The sequence below is a fragment of the Xiphophorus hellerii genome, chromosome 10 (assembly GCF_003331165.1).
Source record: "Xiphophorus hellerii strain 12219 chromosome 10, Xiphophorus_hellerii-4.1, whole genome shotgun sequence".
NCBI classification, from domain to species: Eukaryota; Metazoa; Chordata; class Actinopteri; order Cyprinodontiformes; family Poeciliidae; genus Xiphophorus; species Xiphophorus hellerii.
Genome location: NC_045681.1, coordinates 13,913,273 through 13,934,482, shown reverse-complemented (window position 1 = coordinate 13,934,482; position 21,210 = coordinate 13,913,273). Strand labels below are relative to the sequence as shown.

The window sequence follows — 21,210 nt, the reverse complement described above, 5'->3', positions numbered from 1 at the left end:
ACACCCTCCGCAAGGCAGGTACCCGACAAACGCTATTGCAAGAGAAGCTGGTTGTTCAGAGGGCTAAATCCAAGTCTATTAACAGAAACCTGAGGGGAAGGAAAAAATGTGGTAGAGAAATAGGCGCATAACTGTAGCCTTGAGAGGGTGGTGAAACAAAACCCATTCAAGACAAGAATTTGGGGGAGATTCACATGGCACAGCCTGTGCCTAGATTCAGAGTTTCAAGAGTCTCCATATGTAGACATATCCTGGACATGGACCATAACGATTATATTCCTTGGTTTAAGCCACTTCTGACCCAGAGACTTCATCAAAAGCATCTTAACCAGGCCGAGGATTGAATGACCAGAACTACTGCTCCATGGTCCAAAAATAACTTTTCAGATGAAAGACGTTTTGCATTCTACCAGGGAAAAAAATTTCCCAGAGCTTAGAGAGAAAAAAATTGTGGCAAACAGAATCTAATATGCTTTAACAGTCAGTGATGATTTGAGACATCATGTCATCTGCTGGTGTTAGTCCGATGTGTTTTATCAATGGCAGACTGGCTAGAGCCGTAGTCTGGCAAGAAATGTTAGACTACTTCATGCCTTCACAGATTCAATGGATTATTGAATCTAACATCAATAAACATTGAATCTATTATTGGATTATAACAGATAATTATGTCTGTTAGCCATAATTATCAAAATCACCAGAAATATACTATTGAAATTTATAAATCTATCATATGTGCAGTTAATGTAGATAATGAGTGGGTCTCATTTTCACTAAAATTAACTAATTTTGAATGATTTTCATATTTATTGAGATGCACCTATGCACACTATGGGAGATATATACATCTTGTAGATCAGACTGAAACAGCTGCATTTTCCCTAATTACTTTTCATCCACAGTGTTAAAGGGTACTGCAGCAAAATTGTCCTTTAGTGTTGTTTGTTCAGAGGTAAATAAAGAGATAGACACTCATTTTTTGTGTGTCTGGAGATTTCAGCCTCATCTTTCCGTATTTGAGTTGTTGGGGGACGTCTGTCATACATCAGTCCGCACTGCCTGCCTCATCCTCCCACACCAAATGGCAAAGTGTTGAAAATCAACATACGACACACACACACACACCTTACATATTAAGACGCTTCCATCAACGCTAATAATGTTTCTTTGTAATAAAAAAGGGAAAAGATGAAGACAGTTTTTCACAAAATAAAATGTCACATGAGTTCCTAACAAAGCGTGGTCCTGGATAATCATGAGAAAATAAGCATTTTATCCAAAGATGATTCGAGGTTATTGTTGTGTATGGAGCTTAAGGGATGTACTGGCAGATTACAATTTCTGTCAATCAAAGCACAAGAAGGGAGGAATAGTCAAAAATTGCAGCAGAGCAATGTAATATATGCCTGTGGGAAAGATGATGTGCTCTGCACTGAACAGAAAAGACACTGAAAAAAAGATTTTTAGCTGCTTCTGAATATATGTGGAACATCCAAATGATCAGGGCATCATGATGACTTTGTTATGGCAGCGATTTCTGCTTTTGGATCAGTGTATGAACCCAAAATTTATGTATTGCACTCCAATTTTTTGTGAAAACAGGCGATGACTGGTAAGGAACTCGATGACAATAAGGAACACTGGTTAGACTCAGAAAAACAACTCCTCAGTGGTTACAGGCCAGAGGCAAATGTCTGTCTCCTCTATCTGTAGGTCTTCCTGCAACCAGCGTGTTGCCTGACTGGGGACTGGCTCGACATCTGCATGTGCTGCTGTGGCCTACTTCAGACTGAGTTATTACTTTCTCGACTGTTCTGACAACTACGCAGCTCTGATGAAGTGAGATGCAAAGGCCTTATTATGAAAAAAGACTCCTTTTGGACCCAGAACTGACCGCTAAATAAATATTTAAATTTTTTTAGAAATCCTGTAAAAAAAATACAAATAAAAAAAAAACTTTAAAAATATGCCAGCAGTTGTGTAATCAGTTTTACCCTAAAGATAAAGCCTGTGTTTTGCAAGTTTGGATTGCTTGGAGGGGCTGTCTCCGCCTCTCTGAGCAAGACTTTGCAAAGCTGCACCTGAACGAAGCCAAAGGCTTTCAGAATAACATCATCGGGAGAAAGGAGACCAGTTGAGAGATGTTTAGCCTTACAACTGTATTATGTAACATTTATATGTGTGTGTGTTTTTTACACACTTGTTAAAACTGTAACTATTTCGTGTCAGTGTGGTATGTGACCGATAAACTGCTGAAAAATCAAGCTCTTCCACCTCCTCCCAGTCCTATATTTATTTAATAAATTAAATCATTTGATAACTTTATATTTGCTCAGGTTATCTTTTTTTCTGTTAACTGATAAACAAAATGAGCAGAGTACAAAGAGTTGAAAGATGGTAGGTTATCTGTCCATGGGGCATGAATCACTTTAAAACTCAGAACCTATCTGTCTTGCAGTAGCTGCAAAGTTCATGATTGCAACTTTTATACTTGACAAGAAACCAAAGGAAATAAATTAACATATTCTAAGTTTTCTAGTTCTCCCCCAACTGGGTTCAGTTTGGTACTGATACAAAAATCTTTTGAATACTCTCCTGCTCTGAATGATTTGTGTCTTTTACTATAATTTGACGCTCCAAAGTCGCTATTTTTCCTGTTCAGTTCTGTTGCAAATTGTCCTTTCTACAGGTTTTAACAATAAGAAATCAAGTTCCATCACCAGCTGAGTCTCTAAGTCACTTCTTTGATCAACAAAGCATCAATTTTAACATAAAAACACTCTAACTACACTCACACCAGCATGCAGAGAGAGAAAAAAAAAAAAACAAGAAAAATGTGGTGTTATGATGTCCCACTGCTGAGCACAAGTCAAATGAAGTGAGAGGAGGACATGTAGAGACAGGGATTTGGGGGGGGGGAAAGGAAAGGGTTTGCTTTTGAAGGTACAAGTTTGTAGGCTCGTGGGTGGCCTAGAAACAGCAGCACAAAAAGAGCTGCGGCAATTAGAGACGTCCAACTGCTACTTTATTCAGTGAGGACTTGACTGTCAGCAAAGAGTGGCAGCTCATTTCACCCTGAGTCACTGGTGTAACTGGGGAAATAATCCTGTGATTTTTGCTCTCTGATGGCTGGTGTTTTTCCTCTTCCTTTATGTCTCCCTGTGGCCCTACTAGTAAATAATGTTTTCTAGGGAGAGCATTAATATAAACATTTTCACTCAAGCTTTGCCCGGTGTGCTCTCTGACCTTGCAGACTCGAGCGACCCGAGACACCTTGGTCTGACTGGGATAAGCGATCTGCTCCTGGCTTCTCTCCGTGAAGAAGAAGTAGATCTTGTCATCGTCGCCTATGGAGCTGTTGATGCTCTCCTTCAGCAGCACAGAGCCCACGAAGTCTGCCTCTGTACACACAGATCCACATGTCCAAACACAAACCTATTAGCAGCCAGAAAGGGTCTCCTTGGAAACTGAAGACGGAGCGCTTTAGATATGATTGAATCACAACAAGAACATTTCAGCTGCCGTTCATCTTTTTTGTATATTGTTTTCAGGTCAAGTATTCTGGTTAACACTGAATGAATGAAGTACTGTACTTTGCAAAAGTATTCACACTCTTTTTTTTACATGGCAACCACATTTGTTTTAGTTTTTTTGTTAATGTAGTTTTGTAAACTGGAAGAAAATATATGAATGTCTTTTCATACACAAAACCCTGATATGTTTGTTGTGCATTAATAATTACCCCCCGTAAGTCAATACTTTGTAAAAACCAGTTTTTGCTTAGTTATTTGGATTGCCAGTTTTGCACATATATTGACTGAAATATCTCTCCATTGTTCGTTACAGAACAGATCAATCTCAGTCAGGTTAGATGGAAAGTGTTAGTGAACATGTCTTGCCACAGAATTTCAGTTTGATTTAGTTCTGAAGTTTGACTAGGCCGTTCTAACACATAAATATACTTTGATCTAAACTTCCGTTGTAGCTCTGGTTGAATGTCTAAGGTGACTGTGCTGCTGGATAGTGAACCATCCACTTATGCTCAGTTATTTGCAGCCACTATTTTTTTTCAGGTTTGCCTCACTGCATGATGCTGCCACTACCCCATATTTTATTTAAGGTTTTCAGGGTAATGGGGTGTAAATGTACAAAATATATATATAAATATATTTTTAAAAAGTATATTATTGGCAATTTACTTAATTATGATGCATAAATTCAAGGAGTGTGATTATTTTTGAAAGGGACTTAATAGAAATTATCTTACCACAGATATTCAGCATACAAAAATAACATGTTGCATATTTATGGATTATTGTATATTCACCCAGAAGCCAGCGGGTTGGAGCCTCCTCTGTCCTGAGAGTGGGGAAGGGGAAATTCCTGCGGATGTCTGGTGAGCTCCGAAACTCATACTGGGAGGCTGTGAACATCTCACCATCTGAGTGACCCATCAAAAAAATTATTTGTAGGAAGATAATAAATATTAATGATATGCAAGTGAAAATAGTGGACAGCCTTACTTGTTGCCCACAATAAAGCAACTACTGTATATCAGCAATGATAAACATTAAAATAGTCTCTCTACTTATCAGGATTTCTCCTAGCTGCTTTGAATCCCATCCCACATCTGATTGCAAGCTGCAGAGACATACCAATAAGGAGGCCAGTGAATCCCTTTGCTGGGTCATATGGACATCTGTCTCTTCCCTCCTCAAAACCAGACGAGAAGTTAAACCTTTCTATATCCTGTAAAAGAGATGAGACAAAATATATATATATTTTCTCTTTTAAACTCAAATCTAAACTTTTCTTTTGCTTCCAAAGAGTCATATGTTCCAGTAATCCTTTAGACTTTCTTTCAGTTTGGGGTCCAGAAAAACATTTTTGTTTGTTCAACAGATGGCAGATAAGAATTCTGGTCTGCTAAATCTTTTTTTTTTTCTGATTTCTGAAATATATTTCAGATACTAGTTATTTAGGTCTGAAGAACTATGTGTACATCTCCGTATACATAGAATAGCAATAAATCAGAATAGCAATTACTTCAGTAATTCATTTCAGAAATAGAAACTCATGTACATCCGGTGATTTATTTTGAGCATTTATTTGAGTAGATTTTGATATGAGTTTATAGCTAACAAAAACCAAAAATTCAATTTCTCAGAATATCAAAATATTATAAAGAGAAAAAATAATATTTTCCACAAAATGTTGTCGTACGGAGCTAAAGGTAACTAAAGGTAACGTCTAATGAAGCTGTTTTTTAGCAGAACGCTACATGCACGAATATTAATGGAAAATTAAGTGCAAGGAAAACATTGAAAAACTTTTCCTAGATTTAAACATTTTTGGGAATGCATTAATATTGATCCAGATCATTTGATTCTCAGTATACTGTAGACTGATTGGAAGCAAACTACAAAGAAATAAATGGTAGTTTAAAACCTGTACAGCATTGAACACTGCAGTTAAAGTGCAGTAAGTCTTACTATGTAAGCACAGAGAGGTCTGAAGGCATTTGTTCCACAGACATACAGGTGAGTTTCATTGAATCGCTGCAGGAAGCGGATGTGGTTGTAACATTCTGTCTGCAGAGAACAGAGAATAACTGGTTATTCATGCTTTCCAATACACAGACCACTTTATCAGGGTTTTTAGCAGAAAATAACGCTGACATAAGTTAATAGTAAAAGGCCAGGCTGCTGCTAAGTGCATGCAGATTTTAGAGAAAGAAAACTACAAAGCAGTTGGTGTCTAAAACATAAAAACAAACAGACCTCTTTGGAAAGAAAATGAAAGGAGTGTATGTATCGATGTAAGCATGTACCTGATTGTTTCTGCCTTTATTTAAACACTGCTTCTTCTGTTCGGGGCTGGCATTCCAATCAATCTGGAAACAATGGGGTGTAATAAGGATGACTCTGTTAAACCAGTAAATAAAAGGCATGGGAATTGATTATTAGGCTCTATAGACAGACAGAAACGTCACGGAAATAAATAATGGAAAACAAGGGTGTGAATGTGTCAGATAAACAGGAAGAAAAGCACAATAGACATTATTTTCTGACTGCTTCACTAAGTTCTAAATCCAGTAAAGCCTTAAATAAAGTCTTGGTGCATTTTAGCCAATGAGCATAAAATCCGGAGAAACACAACAGGATTTACTCAGACTGTTTGCTTAAGGCTATTATTAGTTGTTTTTTTCTTCTCTCATTAAATTAGTTTTGCTATTTTTTTTCAAACAAAGGAAATAAGTGGGCTTTATTTTGGCTTGCAGTACACACTTACAGTGAGGTTTGCAGATGTGGAGATGTTGGAGGTGTTCAGCGCATATAAAGCTCCTCTGCCCCCCACATAGAGACGCCCAGTCTCCTCCTCTAGCAGCAGGGTACTGTAGTTCTGGGATGAGCCCGTGAAGCCATTACTGCTCAGCATTCCTAGAGGTATAACACACAGGTTGTGACAAGATTTACTTGCAGCTTCAGAAGTCTAAGATATATAAACAGGTCAGTATGTCATTTTTTCATTTACCAAGACTTAAACCTTGTTACGTTGATAAAACATTTAGAGCATATATTTCTATCAGCAGTTATTGGGTTTCAATTAAGGCAAGGTGATATTATTTCTAGAGCACATTTTCAGCAACAAGGTAATTCAAAGTGCTTTACGTGATTAGAGGGAAAATGAAATAACAAGCAAGCAAAAAAAATATATTGTTTAGAAATTAGAATTAGAAATGAATATTGTGTGGGTTAAGGGTTCCAGGTTGTGTTAAAATAAATTACTCCAAATTGTCAAATGGCAAAATCCATTCAATAAGTATACATGCATATTACTATGGCAACTTTTCACAAGACTGAAGCTTTCAAAGAAACTGTCATTCATAAATGATTTTTAGATTTTGAATCAAATTAGAGGCGTTTTTTATTATGATTTTGCTTAGATGCATCTGCATGAATATAACTCAAAACACTATACCTTCATTTATGATTTATGATGATTATATTTAGCTATTCCCCTCAAACATTTTCGTCTCATGTAGCTTTGACAATATTGACAAACACTGGTGGAGGATCACAACAACAAAAAAAACAGCAGACGCAGAGCTGACTCAGCTACCATCCAATTATGTCCCCTGCCTCACATGCTGGTGTTTAAAAATGATGGTTCTTTTGTGTTTTCAATCATTTTATTAGAGCAGTTGTTTTTAAATCAGTTTGTTCTGTGAGGAACAGATCTAAAATAAGTTATAGTTGAAAGAGGAACATCCCATGTCACAGGGACCTCAATCCATCCAGCCAGCCTTCCTCTTATCCAGGACCAGGTTAACAGATCCAGGAGGGAAACCCAGGCATCATCCCTCTCCCCAGCAAAACTCGCTGGCTCATTCTAGGGATCCCGAGGCGTACCAAGCCCAGAAAAGATTTACAGTGCGGCCACTTCTGGGCATGTCCTGGATCCACGGCAGCGCCTCCCAGCATCCGTGTCTGGAAAACTTCCAAAGAGAGGTGCACCGGGATACATTTTTATCTACTTTTAATGTAGTGGAAGATCAGGTCTAATCCAATACCCTCCGCCCCTATAAACATGGACGACATAAGTGGACTCCCATAACCTCTTCAGCAACTCCACAAGGGTAAAAATCTGGTCCGCTGTTCCATAGCCAGGACAAATTCACTCTGATCCTCGTGAGCCTGAAGTATCTTTAAATCCATTTGCTTCTATTTCTTTAAAGTAAATTTCGGTATTTATAAATGAAATTGTGGGCGGTTTGGCCTCCACATTTCTTTGCAAGTATTTCTATCGTAAACACTTAAATGAACATGCTTGGTGAGATGGTGGTAGTGGGGTGTTGACTGCGGGGAGAGGACACAGAGTGGGAATGGGGTGGCTCAGGGAAAACAACATTTCAGGGCATTCAGCAGGAATCATGCCCCAATACTGCCAAATCACATCAGCAGTGCTGCCAAGCCCATCATGATTTCTGTGCTCGAGGATGTGTGCGAGTGAATGAGGGTGAGGGGAATGATTCAAATAGTAAGTAGGACAAATAAGGGTTACTGTGCAGCCATGGAGCCTTACTGTCTTACTGAAGCTGTGCTGCTGGATGCTCTTTTTCCCAGACAAACCAATTTTTCATCCATTGCAAAATAAGTTGGCAGGGTGCACAAAGCTAAATATTTGAACACGCCCCAGTGCCGCACCCGAGAAATGGGGGCAGGTTGCGACTACCGCTGCGAGACAGAGAAAAGGAGGACATTGTTTTTTCTCCTCTGGGTGCAGAAGATCTCCATCTGTGCAAAAATAGGTTTACAGAGCTTTGATTTGCACTCAGAGTTGGCGATTAATGTCTGACTGAGTAAATCTGACATTCAGGAGGATAAATCTCCACACACAGAAAGAGCAGCAGTCATTAGAAAACAAGAGAATGAAGGTATCAACCATGTTACGCTGAAGGATCCAAGTCAGCAGGGTGCAGATGGGAATATTAATCTCCACGGATCCTCTCTATCGTCTCCCCCTCTTCTCTTTCTGTTAGGAAATTATGGTAATGTATCCAGCCTGTACTGTATAAGCCAATCGATTTATTCCTGTCACAATTAATCACCTACTGTTTTACTTTTCTTCAAGGAGTAAGCAATATACAGGAGGATCCTTCTTTAACTGAAGAAAACAGTGTAACCACAGTAAAAACTGATTTTTATCCTTATATTTTACAGCCTTCTTTTTTTATTATTATTAGGGTCATTGTCCTGCTGGAAGGCAAATCTCTTTTGCAACCTCTAACAAGTATTCTTGAGAATTTTCATGTCTTAGCTTCATCCATCTTCCCTTCAACTCAGTCCAGGTTCTCTGTCCCACCTGAAAATAATTATCCATACACCCTGATTCTGCCAGCACTTTGTTTTTTTTTTTGGCATTTGTGTGTCTACCTGATGTGTAAAGTTAGTTTTCTACTACATGTGTATATTGTATTTAAGCCAAAATGTTCACTTTTGGTCCCATCTGACCAAAACATGTTCTACCACATATTTACTACATCTTCTACATTGCTTGTGGCAAATTGCAAGCTGAATTTTTTTTTTCTCCAGTATTTGGATTTCTTCATGCCAGTATTCCTTAAAGGTTAGAGTTATTGAGTCCATAAATAATTATAATAGTTTTCATGCCTACAGATTATCCCATCTGAACTCTGGATCTCTGAAGTTCCCTCAGGAGCCTCTTGGCTAATTTTCAGACTAATACTCTCCTTTTCCCGCCAGTCAGTTTAGTTAGACAGGCACATAGGTATAAAGTTGAGCTACACTCTGATTTTAAAGATGGAGTTTTATAACAACAAAATTTTGATTATTCTGAGATTAAATTGTCTCTATTTACTAATTAGTCGATGTCTGACAGGAGAATGTTGCTTTAAGTTTAGGGGTAGCAGAATAAAGAGAGCTGAATACAAATACACACCTCACTTTTTAGATTTTACTTCATTTTTCCTTCATAATTATACCTTATTTTGTGTTGGTCTATTGCATAAAATAACATCTATTGCATAAACCACACTAACAATTGTTGTACCTGTAACAATTGTTTTACATTGTATAAATGTAAAAAAGTACAATGGGTGTGAATACTTTTACAGAGGGTGTGAACACTGTTACCTGTCGACTGCCTAACCAAGCCAAAAAATGGATGAAGTCAACCAAATAAACATTAAAACTAGTCATCGACTTCCTCCATCTCAGCTGCACTGTTACTGACGCCTCAGCGGCTTTGATTGGAAACAGCCGTGATGATAATGTTGAACGACAAGCTGATTTGATCTGAGATAATAAAACTCAATGAACACAATGAAAGCAGTTTGGGGTTTCCACAGCGTCACATGGAGGGAGTTTTTTTGGGTCACATGACTGTCAGCTCGTCTTACTGTCACATGGAGACCGAGGGAGATGACAGTAGCAATTCAGAGTGAGTCAGATTGTCCCTTCCTTGGCCAATAACCACAGCCTCTTCATATTAGGTCAGATATTGACAGACACCCACAGGAACAGCCTCACTGGTCAATATGTGGGTTATCATACTGGGCTCGGCCTACATAACAGAGTCAGGAATGAGTCTACAAATTTACATTAGGTGAGGTTTCTCGTATAGCTCGTTTAAAATCCTCCCCAAGGCTTTTGCTTCATTCAAGGACTTTTTATTTCATATTGTCATATTGCAGGGGGAAGTTCTGCTTCAGGTGTATTTCCTTTCACAGATAGCCTTACATATTCCTGACGCAACCTCTGAAAGTAGGCAAAATTTATTGTGCTGTTATAATCCTGGGTCTTTGGTTCTACTGTGTTTATGTTCCTTATTATTTCCCAAATATATTGATTGGATGAACTTGCTTGGATGCTACTTGAAAAGTCCTCCAACTTGAAATTATTCCCAATTCTTTCCTTTATAAATCCCTTTCCAGACTCACGAATTGCTTCAATGTTTTTTTCTGAAGCCCTCAGGTGACTTGTTTGATCTCAACTTGGTGTTCACTCTAAGGGTCAAAAGCACAACAAACTAGATGTCTGAGGTATAAAAAGGGCAAAGTTTCCAAATGCTTCATATTCATATACTGTGGGATCTGCCTTTATTGAATTTTAGCAATTTTGGGGGGGAATATATGTGAGACTGTCAAAATTATTTTTTACCCAGAAATGTTTTTAATTAGATTTTACAGAAAATGTTCAAATGTATTTTCTTAGTTTTATTGTTTAAAACAATAAAACTAAGCTAATAAGATCCAAATTTCTTATTATTGTTACAGGTCATATTAACTATTCATACATAAATATCCAAATATAAAAAATGTCACATAGTACACCTTTTTTTCACATCCAGCATAAATGATCACATCAACTCTTAAGAATGGCCAACTTTACCATATAATTTCTGAGACCTTCATCCCAGACTTCAGAGAACTAAGAACAGCTCCTAAACTCAAAGGTCAGTAAACACCAGGAGGGAATTTATCTGAAGGGTGGGTGGTAGCTCTTTTATGATGGGTTGGCGAGGGTGACTAATGCAGCAAAGTGTCCTCTCCACTATCCATCCATCCATCCATTCATCCATCCATTTTCTAACACCCTTGTCCCTAGTGGGGTTGGGAGGGGTGCTGGTGCCTATCTCCAGCTAACGTTCCGGGCGAGAGACAGGGTACACTTTGGACAGGTCGCCAGTCTGTCGCAGATCCTCTCCACTATAAAGTATTCATTCACTGCACAATGTATAGTTTTAGGGAACTAAATGTGTGTCATTCTCATTACAACAGTGAAAATTTCCAGCTAAGATCATGTTCAGGAGATAGAGTTGTGCAACTCGTTCGAAAAAGTTCTGCAACCCAAGGCAATGGAAAGAACACGTGGATTGTGCGTCATCCATGAGTGAGCAAAAGCCTTGGTTTCTGTCTTGTAAAAATAGTGGCAGTATGAAATAACAAGCTCAGCACTGAAGAGAAGGGCTTCACTGACACAAAGTGCGACTGGCCTCAAGGCAGCAGAGGCACAACGTCCTTGGTCTCGGATCTTGGCACAACGTGTTGTCTTATACTTCCTAAGCTTCAATGACAGGACAACCAGATGCGCAATGGGAAAAAAAAGGACAAGCTAATATACGTTTTTCAGCGCCTCAGTCTCAGTCGAATTAATGGGCTGTAATTAGAGTTTCTTTTAAACTGCCTCTCTGCTAGATGTGAACATTAAAAAGAGATCTTTCTGCCTGATTTGACTTTTAAAGTTTCACCTCAGTGACGAGAAAAGAAACTTTCAAAAAGTGGAGCTACAGAATGTATTATGAAAATAATTATCATATATGTGACTTTATTAGAAATTTCATGTACCCTTTTCTTCTAAATAACAATCTTCCCATGATTGCAACATTTTTGTATTATGGTAATCCTTTTTTATTGCTCTTATTTAATATTCAAATTAATTTGGAAAATTCATTTTGTTTTTCCATGTAGCTTACATTGATTAAATGTAAGCTACATTCATCAAAGTTAACTGAGGCAAATCATTAAAATCAGTCTGTGTGTATACTATATGTCATCATTTATGTACTATATGATTTTAGTTTACTTGAGTTTACTTGTTCATTTGAATTTCTGAAATAAATTAAGTTTTTGATGATATTCTAATTTAATGAAATACAATTGTACCTGTTTATTTTGGGTCATTTGCACCACAGTATTAAACCTAAGATTCTGGGTTTGAAATGTTCACATTTTCGCTCATTTAAATTTATTATGCAGCAGCCTTGGCCCTGGATAAGGTTAGATGTTTTTTTTTTTGCTTGTTTTTAGCATTGCAAACACTGAGCAAGTGCCACAGTGATTCACACCAAATATTCATATTTTCGTGTTGCATAGAAAAAGCAGACATGCACTTGAGAAGGACTCGAGGTCAGTTCACCCCTTTGCAAATTCATACACTCATTTCTTGCCACTGTATTTGGTTATTGTTTCATTTTTTACCCCTAAGCAAACCATGTCTCATGTACTTAATGTATTGGTTATCAATACAAATAAAGAACCCGCACATGGATGGTGTGACTATGCCCCTATGTAGTGTCCTGAATTTCCTCACTATAGGAAAACAATAGATATTTCTAATTAAATAACAGACCCTCGCAGATGTTGGTCCCCTGGTCCCCGAAGCTAAGGTTTAATAAATACAACAGACACACATTGTACTTTGGGCTTTACCACAAAATCAATGTGAAAAGTCAACAGACCACTGAGGTGTGCCTGGAGCCATTTAGTTTTCAGGTTGCTTTCTGTTACTGTTGTCCTCTCATAGTATGTATGGGTGCTCTTGTGACTGGTGTTTGTGAATCTGAATGGGTCAAAACAGCTGCCCTGCATGAACATCTGTCAAGGTTCTTTTCTCTTGCACATACAGTACAGACCAAAAGTTTGGACACACTTTCTCATTGAATTCAATGAGAAAGTGTGTCCAAACTTTTGGTCTGTACTGTACATGCTTCCATGACTCAGAAGATCTGAGGAGTGCTTAATGGTGTTTTCTACTCTGAGCTGTAACAGGTGGTGAAGCCAGAATGTGAAAACTCAGGCTCAGACACATTTGAAATCCTCCATGTGGGGTCCTGGATGATAGTAAATCCACTGAATGTTTGTACATGTGCCACAATCACTGAGACTGTGTGACTTCCTGTGTGACTCACTGCTCACAGGACGCACAGTGGTGAGCACGTGACGCAAACACAACCACACACGTGTTCAGACATTTGAGGACAAAATGCTTTAAGGGAATATTAATTTGATTTCATTGGACACTGTCAGAACTGTCAGCTGTTGTCAAATTTATCCACATTACATAAGGATCTTCTTATTTCTTAACCAAGCTCAAGAGTTGGTGGACATAACTTTGGGTTGTGTTATGTAAAGAAATATACACAACTCTCTAAGAAAAGCACGAGTCATTTAGGATGACAGAGAAGATTATTTTTGAATTTGCTCCAAGTTTAAAATTGAAATGTATCCTTTAGGTTTACACATAACATGGAGTGAGTTCCAATTTGATTACTTAACACAAGTATATTGTGTTTATTCTTGTTAAACTCTGTGTATATAGCTTAAAAAGCATAAATCAGGAGATAAATAATCTGAAAAGCAGCCAAGATGTCCATGGTAACACTGGAGGAACTGCAGAGATTGACCACTCAGGTGTAAGTTATGTCCTTCACAATTCATTGCTTTATTCAGGAGGGGCAGGAAGAAAGGTGAGAAATCTAGCTTAAAGTTAGCTGTACAATGTTGGACTAAAACCAAACATTTTGGCCTACACGGAAAACAATATATATCACCTCAAGCCCTTCATCCCTGCTGTGACATCATGCTATGAGAAGCGTTTCTTCAGAGTTGATGGAGCTAAATGCAAAGAAAATCTGTTAAAAGCTGTAAAAGACTTCAAACTGAGGAGGACAAAAACCTACTTAAAGTTCACATCTAAATCCTATAGAAAATCTGTGGAAATACTTGAAATTTGCCATTGGCAAATGCTCCCTAATTAACTTGATCTTGATGGAGTGCATCCTTATTTGACAAAGAAAAACAGACATTAGGTCTAAAAAAGCAAATCTGGTAGGCATACGTGTATATGCTGCTATTCAGTTTTCTATTTGTTAAAAACAACTAAAACTTACATATGGATGGATAAATCTATTTGTTGTTTAGCTCTCCAGACAGCCTGTTCTGATAAAGTAAAATTATTCTAGTCTAGGGAATATTATTTATAACAAATATGAAATGAAAACCGCTGTCAGGTAGATATTATTCTGTGTCATGTCAGAGTTTACGACCCAGTTAAAAATGAAAGAAACACAAAATCTTTATTTTTAGCGCTTGTGTGAGAGCCAAGTCTTTTCCAGCACTTCTTCAGCCTGGGAGACTGCAGAATGAGATGAAAGACAGCCAAGTCTTTCATCTCAAATACCAAAAGTCAAACATAACCCATTTGTACAAGACACGGATAGTTTTGGTGTTGTTTCAGGTCTTCCAACACGCTATCACTGAATCATCAATAAGTTCCAGCTAAAATCAAAGATCAGTGCTAGCAGGAAATCAAAACACGATAGATCTCTCAGTGGAGGTAAAACACCAAAGCATAAAAGCTTAACAGACAGAAGAGCTCAATGGGGAAAACGAAAGGTAAAGCAAACTTGACAAAAATGCTGATGGGAGTAAAACATCATTAGTATTTCAATAGCAGTGGGTGCAGCTAACACTGCACTTCTGTGAATATTAAATGTGTTCATCATCAGCGATCTGCTACCACAATAATCATGCTGGAGCTGTGAACACACCACAATAATAATATGAGTAAACCATATGGGAAGTTAGGACCTCTTCAGCATGCTACAGAACAACAATAGAGAAGGAAAGCGACAACATTTAGCTACACCCCTTCCAAACAAGTCAGCTAGGAGCACTAGAGTTAAAAACATTGCAATTCTGTTCATTTAATTTGGACATACAGATATTTCATATCAATTTTGATAACTGATATACATAAACAATAGAAGTTAAAGAAAAAACATATTCTCAACAGAAGATGCATTATTCTCACATACTCCCATTTAAAATGGAAAAACATAAAAGCATCACATCAATTGAACATGATTAAAACACTGTTACACAGCATGTTCAAGCAGATTTCCCTGTGAAACCAGAAATATTGAGTTCGTTGCGCTCCTGACTGTTTCTGAGGACATTTCGAGTCCAGTAAATCCACCAGACTAGTTGTAGACTATGAAATACAAAGTCTTGTGTCAAGTCAAAGTCCAGATCTTATCCTTTTGAAATACTGTCAAGCGACATGAAACATACAAAACCCTCATTTTCCTCAGCTAGCAAAGACTTATTTGTTGATATATTTTGCTTATTGGGCAAGAGACAGTAAATACTTGTTGTTTAATTGCAATTAAATCACTGTCTTATCCAGAGGGACTTTTTATTGGTTGGACAGACATTTTTCTTTTATTTTTTTTTAAATCACTGAATATTTGTCTTTAGTTCAAAAGTGTTTTTGAATCCAATGAGAGAGAATCGGACAAAGAGAAAATGCCAGTAGGAAACCAACACAATAAAGTCTGCCTAAAACTGCAGGGTCATCAGTGATTACGTTCATTTGAGTTTGGAGTAACCGTTTAAAAATATATTTAATTTCACTTTTAATGCTGCTTTCTGCACAGAAATATTATATAATCTGTTTTCTCACTTACAGGAGTTTGCTAATGCATTCATTTCTCAGAATTTTATGTCCCATAAAGTCATCCTCTGAGATGTCGCAATACATATAATACATACTGTATATATCTAAGCTTCCACTGATACAGCAAGTTTTTGTCCTCCCACTGATCCAGGCCACCAGTAAAGCACACTGTAAATTAACGAGTAGCCCTTCATAGCAGCTCAAAATTATAGCAAATGTCCTTCCACAGATTTTCCCATCCATATTGACGCCCACATATCGCATATAGAAAAGTTGTCTGTCATCACCCATAATGTCATATGTCTCAGGAGACGCACACAGTCGGATTTTACAAAATGTTTTTCCCGGGAGCATCACAGAAACAACACAGACCCTCAGATGGCATACACTGACAAGAATGACAGACATGCTGACACATATGCCCAGCCTGCACTACTGCGCGCCTTCCCTAACGATGAAAAAGTGGGTCAAGGGCAATTTTTTTATAAGCGCCAAGAGAAAAATAAGATTTGTAATGACTGACAGGCTTGAGCTGCAGAACAGAAAAGAGCCCACAGAAAATAGAGCGAGTATGGTCCATAATCCAAAGAAGGAGCAGAAATATGAAAGTGAAGACATGATAGTTTGGAGGGGATAGAATGAAGCAACAGCCTTTTTGTATCTTGGATGAAGGAACAAACGTTCTCAGAGAGACTCAAGGAGTCTAATCTGATGAAGTTCTCCAAGTCCATGAAATTTTAATTTGTTTCATAATTCAACAATTCTATAGGGCTTCATTGCAACATAGAGTTTTGCAAAACAATTTCACAACAATAAATTGTAAATGTTGAGTCACTTCCTATGCGTTTTGGTAAGCCTTGTGACTTCATATGTTTTGGTTGTGAATCGCATTGTATTTGAATTATCAATCAGAATGATCAGATGCATGTTAATTAACTGCTAAAAGCTTCAGCAGCTGAAAACGTTTGTTGTGGAAAGGAATCGCATGTCCACTGTATTTTTGTCCTGGCTCAAAATCATCAGCATGTGATTTTACAGGGTCTTACAAAAGTATTCACACCTTGTTAAATTATGAATTTCAAGCCACATCGAGATCTGATTTCTGCCAGATTAGTAGAGTTAAAAAATGATAATCTGAAAAAGCAAACATCATGCTCCAAATTCTGCAAAACCGTTTCAAAAGAAGCTCCCTAAGTGCCATTATACACAAAAAGAGAAGGCGTGAAGCAATGATCCTTCCTAGGAGTGTGTAGCCTACCAAAATTGCTCTAAAAGCTCAGCAAAAATTCATGCAGGAGGTCACAAAAGAACCCCCAAGAACATCAAATGCACTGCAGGCACCACGTGCCTCACTTAATGTCAGTGTTCATGATTTTGTAGACTGATGAGGCAAAAGTGGAATGTTTTAGAAGGTTCCTATTACATCTGGCATAAATTTACCACAGCATTTTATAACAAGGACATCACACTGACAAAGTCCAATGGAAAGGGTCTTGGATATTCCCAAACAGGTCATTCATCCTTGGGAAAAAAAAAATTGTGGGAATAAAGAGGGCTAAAAGTCTTCTATAATACTTTGAAAATACTTATTGCAAGTTATTGCAAATCCTTGATGGCAGTTGTTACAAAATATAGTGGTAGAACCAGTTATTAGGTGTGCAGAGGTTTGGGGGTTGTTTTTTTACAGCAGACCAGGTTGGTTTGGACAAATCTTTCCCCTTAAATCACAGTTTGAAAACAACATTTTGTATTTACTCACTTTATATATGTGTGATTTTCAAACTTGTTTGATGGTATGAAACACTAAAATGTGACAAGAAAAAAAAAAGCGAAACTCAGTAGTACTTCTAAAAACACGTCAGAGACCTGCAGATAAGAATGAGGAAAGGTGGAGTGGTACTTCAGTTTAAGTGCGCTGAAGTTCCCACCTTTCAGCAGCAGCAATATTGGCCTCTTCCACAGTGATAGGAAGCCGGAAACACTAAAGCAGAGGATGAGGGGGTGGGCAGTAAGAGGGGTTGAACTAGAGATGCTGATGGTCTTTATAAATACCAACTCATCAACCAAGATCCCCTTATTCAGCAGCATTTTCTGCACAAACTCTAATCAGGTCCATGGAGCTCAGGTCCTCTTTTATGGAGGCCTCCTGTCTATTGTTTCATTAGAAGTGTTTGCTGAGCCGTGTGATCTAGGACAGGGCTTGAGAGAGGCGATTAATAACTCTGAGCATGAAGGAACCGTCTTCAGGGCCAACTTTAAAAACTGTGCCACTTTAACACGGAGGGGAGGAGGCAGCAGCAGCAGCAGCAGCAACAAATAAGGACAGTCAGGTTGTTATTTAGTTGCTCTGTGCATTTGTGTTGTGATACCACAATATGTCTGTGGTTTATTTATATCAACAAGCAGTGTTCATAAAAACTAGTCACTAGCCAGGTGTTGTATTTCTTGGGACAAAGTTAAGTCAGAGAAAAAATGTCCAAACTGCAAGTGGGGCTTTTAAATCTGTGGTTGTGGGGATGAAAAATGTACTTTGCTGAATAATTTGTGTCTATTTATGGGAACCATTCCTAAGACAGTAATTTAGATCCAAATGCCATACATAATATTGTCATTTTATAGGAACTCTAAACTAATTACAACATAATTTGTTTTTCAAGCTTTTGCACACTTGGTCTCATATACTCCAGAGTAATTGATTGGGATTGAAAGTGACAGACCAGCACAAAGCAGGGCATAATTGTCAAATGGAAAGAAGATTATACATTGTTTTGTATGGATTTGTATTCAGAATCCCATGAGACAATTCATTATAAAACCACCAATTAAGTCTTCTGGATATGTATCTATCAGCTTTGCTCATCTGGGGCTGAGATTGTTGCCCATTGTTTTATGCAATATGACTCAAGCTAGTCAAATTTGACAGAGAGCATATGTTTACACTGATTTTCAAGTCTTCCCACAGTTTTTCAGCTAGATTCAAGTCTGGACTTTAACTGGACACCACACTGAGTGCTTCTGGATGTTAAACCTCTGTCCTAGTCTCAAGTCTTTTTCTGGCTCCAATAGGTTTTCCTTCCATGATTTTCACTTTATTTAGCTCCATCTGTATTCCCATAAACTTTGACCAGTTTCCATGTTTCTGCATGATGCTGCCAAAAGGTTCAAATTTTTCTCATCAGACCACAGCACTGTTTTCATATACAAGCAGAGTTCTTACATTCTCTCCTCTCTTAAAGGCTAGAATTGTAGAGGGCAGACTTGTCTTACCTGAGCTGTGGATTTCTGACACAATATGGAAATCTTGGTGGCTACTCTGATTAATTCACTCCTTGCCCAGCCTGTCAGTTCAGTCTGAGAGCCAAGTCTTGCAGTGGTGCTATATACTCTTTCTATTTTCAGATGACGGATTGAACAGAGCTCTGCAAGATGTTCGGATATTGTTTTATAGCCTAACCTTGCTGAGCATTTTCCACAGCTTTCTTTTCACTTATTAGGTGACTTCTGAGGGCAACTTATTGCACTGTATTTTATTTAGAGTTTCCAAATGAAAGAGGGCTAATGCTAATGTACATCAAGCATTATGCTTGCTTGTACAAAAGCAAGAAGGTTCAGACTTATGCACTGCTTTGTCTGTTTGTCTATCACATAAAATACAAAGAAAAAACATTACATTTTGGGGGTTATATGTGACAAAATGTGAGTATTTTTAATGGTCACTCTATAAACCGAATTCAACCCTATACGCCTCTCTAAAAAATAAGACAGAAACCAACATTTGACTCCCACCTTTGTGGAAAATAGTCGTCCTGGGAGTGACGTCCAGGTCCAGCGATGGGCTGAAGGGAAATGCCCACAGCTGAGACAGCCTGTTGAGGAGCATCAGCAGCAGGAGCAGGAAGGGCTGAATTGATTTCTGGTCCCCCATGTTTAACACACTGACCCGGGTCCAATGCAGCGCTCAATTTGTTGGATCCAAAAAAATGCAAGTGTCTGCAAAGTGTGTATCTTCTTATTCCAGCCTCAGACACACACTTTCATTATCCTCCAGTCAGTCCGTCTGTGCAGGGATAGAAAAGATGAATATGAATACTTAAATTGTAAATTCATGTAGCATCGTTAATTAGTTTTATTACAGAGCATTTAGGAAATAAATTATCATTTGCTGAGCAAAGAGTTTACCATCTGAGGGAAAATGCTGAGATGTATTCACTAATAACCCCTAAATATGCTTTTGTTTTTTTTTTCCAAGCATCATTATTTAATTAAAATGTGGAATTTTAAATATTGTAGTGCATTTAAGAGTGCATACAGTTAAAGTTAAAATGATACATATAAAACCTATAAAAATGAATCTTAAAGAGCTCACACTTATTTTTAAATGTTGCCCTGTCTTGTTTTTGTCAACTTTCTCAGTAAAAAAAGTACGTTTTAATCAACACTGGCAATGCGCATGAATACTTTACATAATACAGAATCAACACTTTAAACCATCTTTCATTTCTTTGCATGTTGTTCCTAAGCAGCAAAGACTTTCCTGTGATCTTCTCAAGGTTTCTCCAAGTGTTTCATTCACTTTCAGTCCAGTACTTGTACCTGACCATGAAAACATGTTGTGTCATATATACTTAAAAAATAGGACAATAAACAAGTGGGTGATAAAAAGGAAGTGTCACAGTGTCTAGAGATTTACACGTTTTAAATGTTATTATTTTATGTACAGTAGCAGTAAGAAAGGTACACATTCATCATTATTAGTGTTTAATCAGTTTGAGACTTTTAATGAGTCATATCAACTATTATTTATTAGGGTAAATTATACAGCAAACGACTTCAATGAGCTTTGAAAAGAAGAATTTCTGTCAGAGTATTTAATTTTATTAGGGATGTCTCTCCTTTATCACTTGTCAAAAAAACACTTGTATAATTTGGACTTCATGTTGAATTTAATTATCACTTTTTTCATCTTTGTTTCATCAGTAATGAGAATGTGAAATCTCTGATATGGATTACTGTAAACTTATGGTTAGGCTAATATAATTTTCAAACTTGTCACATACAAACATAAATATTAACAAGAGTGCAGTTTATTTAGGCAAATTGGGGAAAGTCAAGTATGTGAGAAACAGGTAAAAATACATGAGCTGAGATATCCATCATCCCTACTGTGGTGAGTCCTAAGCTAATAGTCTGTGAGAATCACCTTGTTGGTGCTAAAATATATTTTTTGTCAAACTGTGCTGTCTTTGGTATTTTTCATAAATTGAAATAAAAAAAATGCCTAAATTTTCTCTTTCTGACTATAGCAACATCCCAATGGACACACCAAAAAATGTTCTGTGCACAAAATAATTCATATTTTACTGTCAAGTTGCTTCACGAACAAAAAATTTAACATTCATCTGAAAATTATCTGCTGGACTGAAAAAGGTTGATGAAAAAGCAAGAAAAA

At 37.6% G+C, this 21,210-nt stretch overlaps 1 protein-coding gene and 1 long non-coding RNA gene across 2 annotated transcripts in view; one reads left to right on the top strand and one right to left on the bottom strand.

Annotated features, from left to right (window-relative positions):
- The window catches only part of sema4gb (sema domain, immunoglobulin domain (Ig), transmembrane domain (TM) and short cytoplasmic domain, (semaphorin) 4Gb), a 39,832-nt gene that overhangs the window by 12,926 nt on the left and 5,696 nt on the right, over nucleotides 1-21,210 (bottom strand). Inside the window, exons 2-8 of the mRNA XM_032574546.1 lie at nucleotides 19,548-19,818; nucleotides 6,292-6,440; nucleotides 5,831-5,893; nucleotides 5,493-5,591; nucleotides 4,656-4,749; nucleotides 4,328-4,441; nucleotides 3,247-3,401 (exon numbers count right to left, since the gene is read on the bottom strand). Of these exons, the coding sequence (XP_032430437.1) occupies nucleotides 3,247-3,401; nucleotides 4,328-4,441; nucleotides 4,656-4,749; nucleotides 5,493-5,591; nucleotides 5,831-5,893; nucleotides 6,292-6,440; nucleotides 19,548-19,686 (813 nt within the window). The 5' untranslated portion in view covers nucleotides 19,687-19,818. The remainder of the gene's footprint in view (nucleotides 1-3,246; nucleotides 3,402-4,327; nucleotides 4,442-4,655; nucleotides 4,750-5,492; nucleotides 5,592-5,830; nucleotides 5,894-6,291; nucleotides 6,441-19,547; nucleotides 19,819-21,210) is intronic.
- LOC116727237 (uncharacterized) lies at nucleotides 6,403-12,570 on the top strand. Its single transcript, XR_004340773.1, has 2 exons — nucleotides 6,403-6,509; nucleotides 7,322-12,570. It is a non-coding gene; the product is annotated as an uncharacterized LOC116727237 (long non-coding RNA).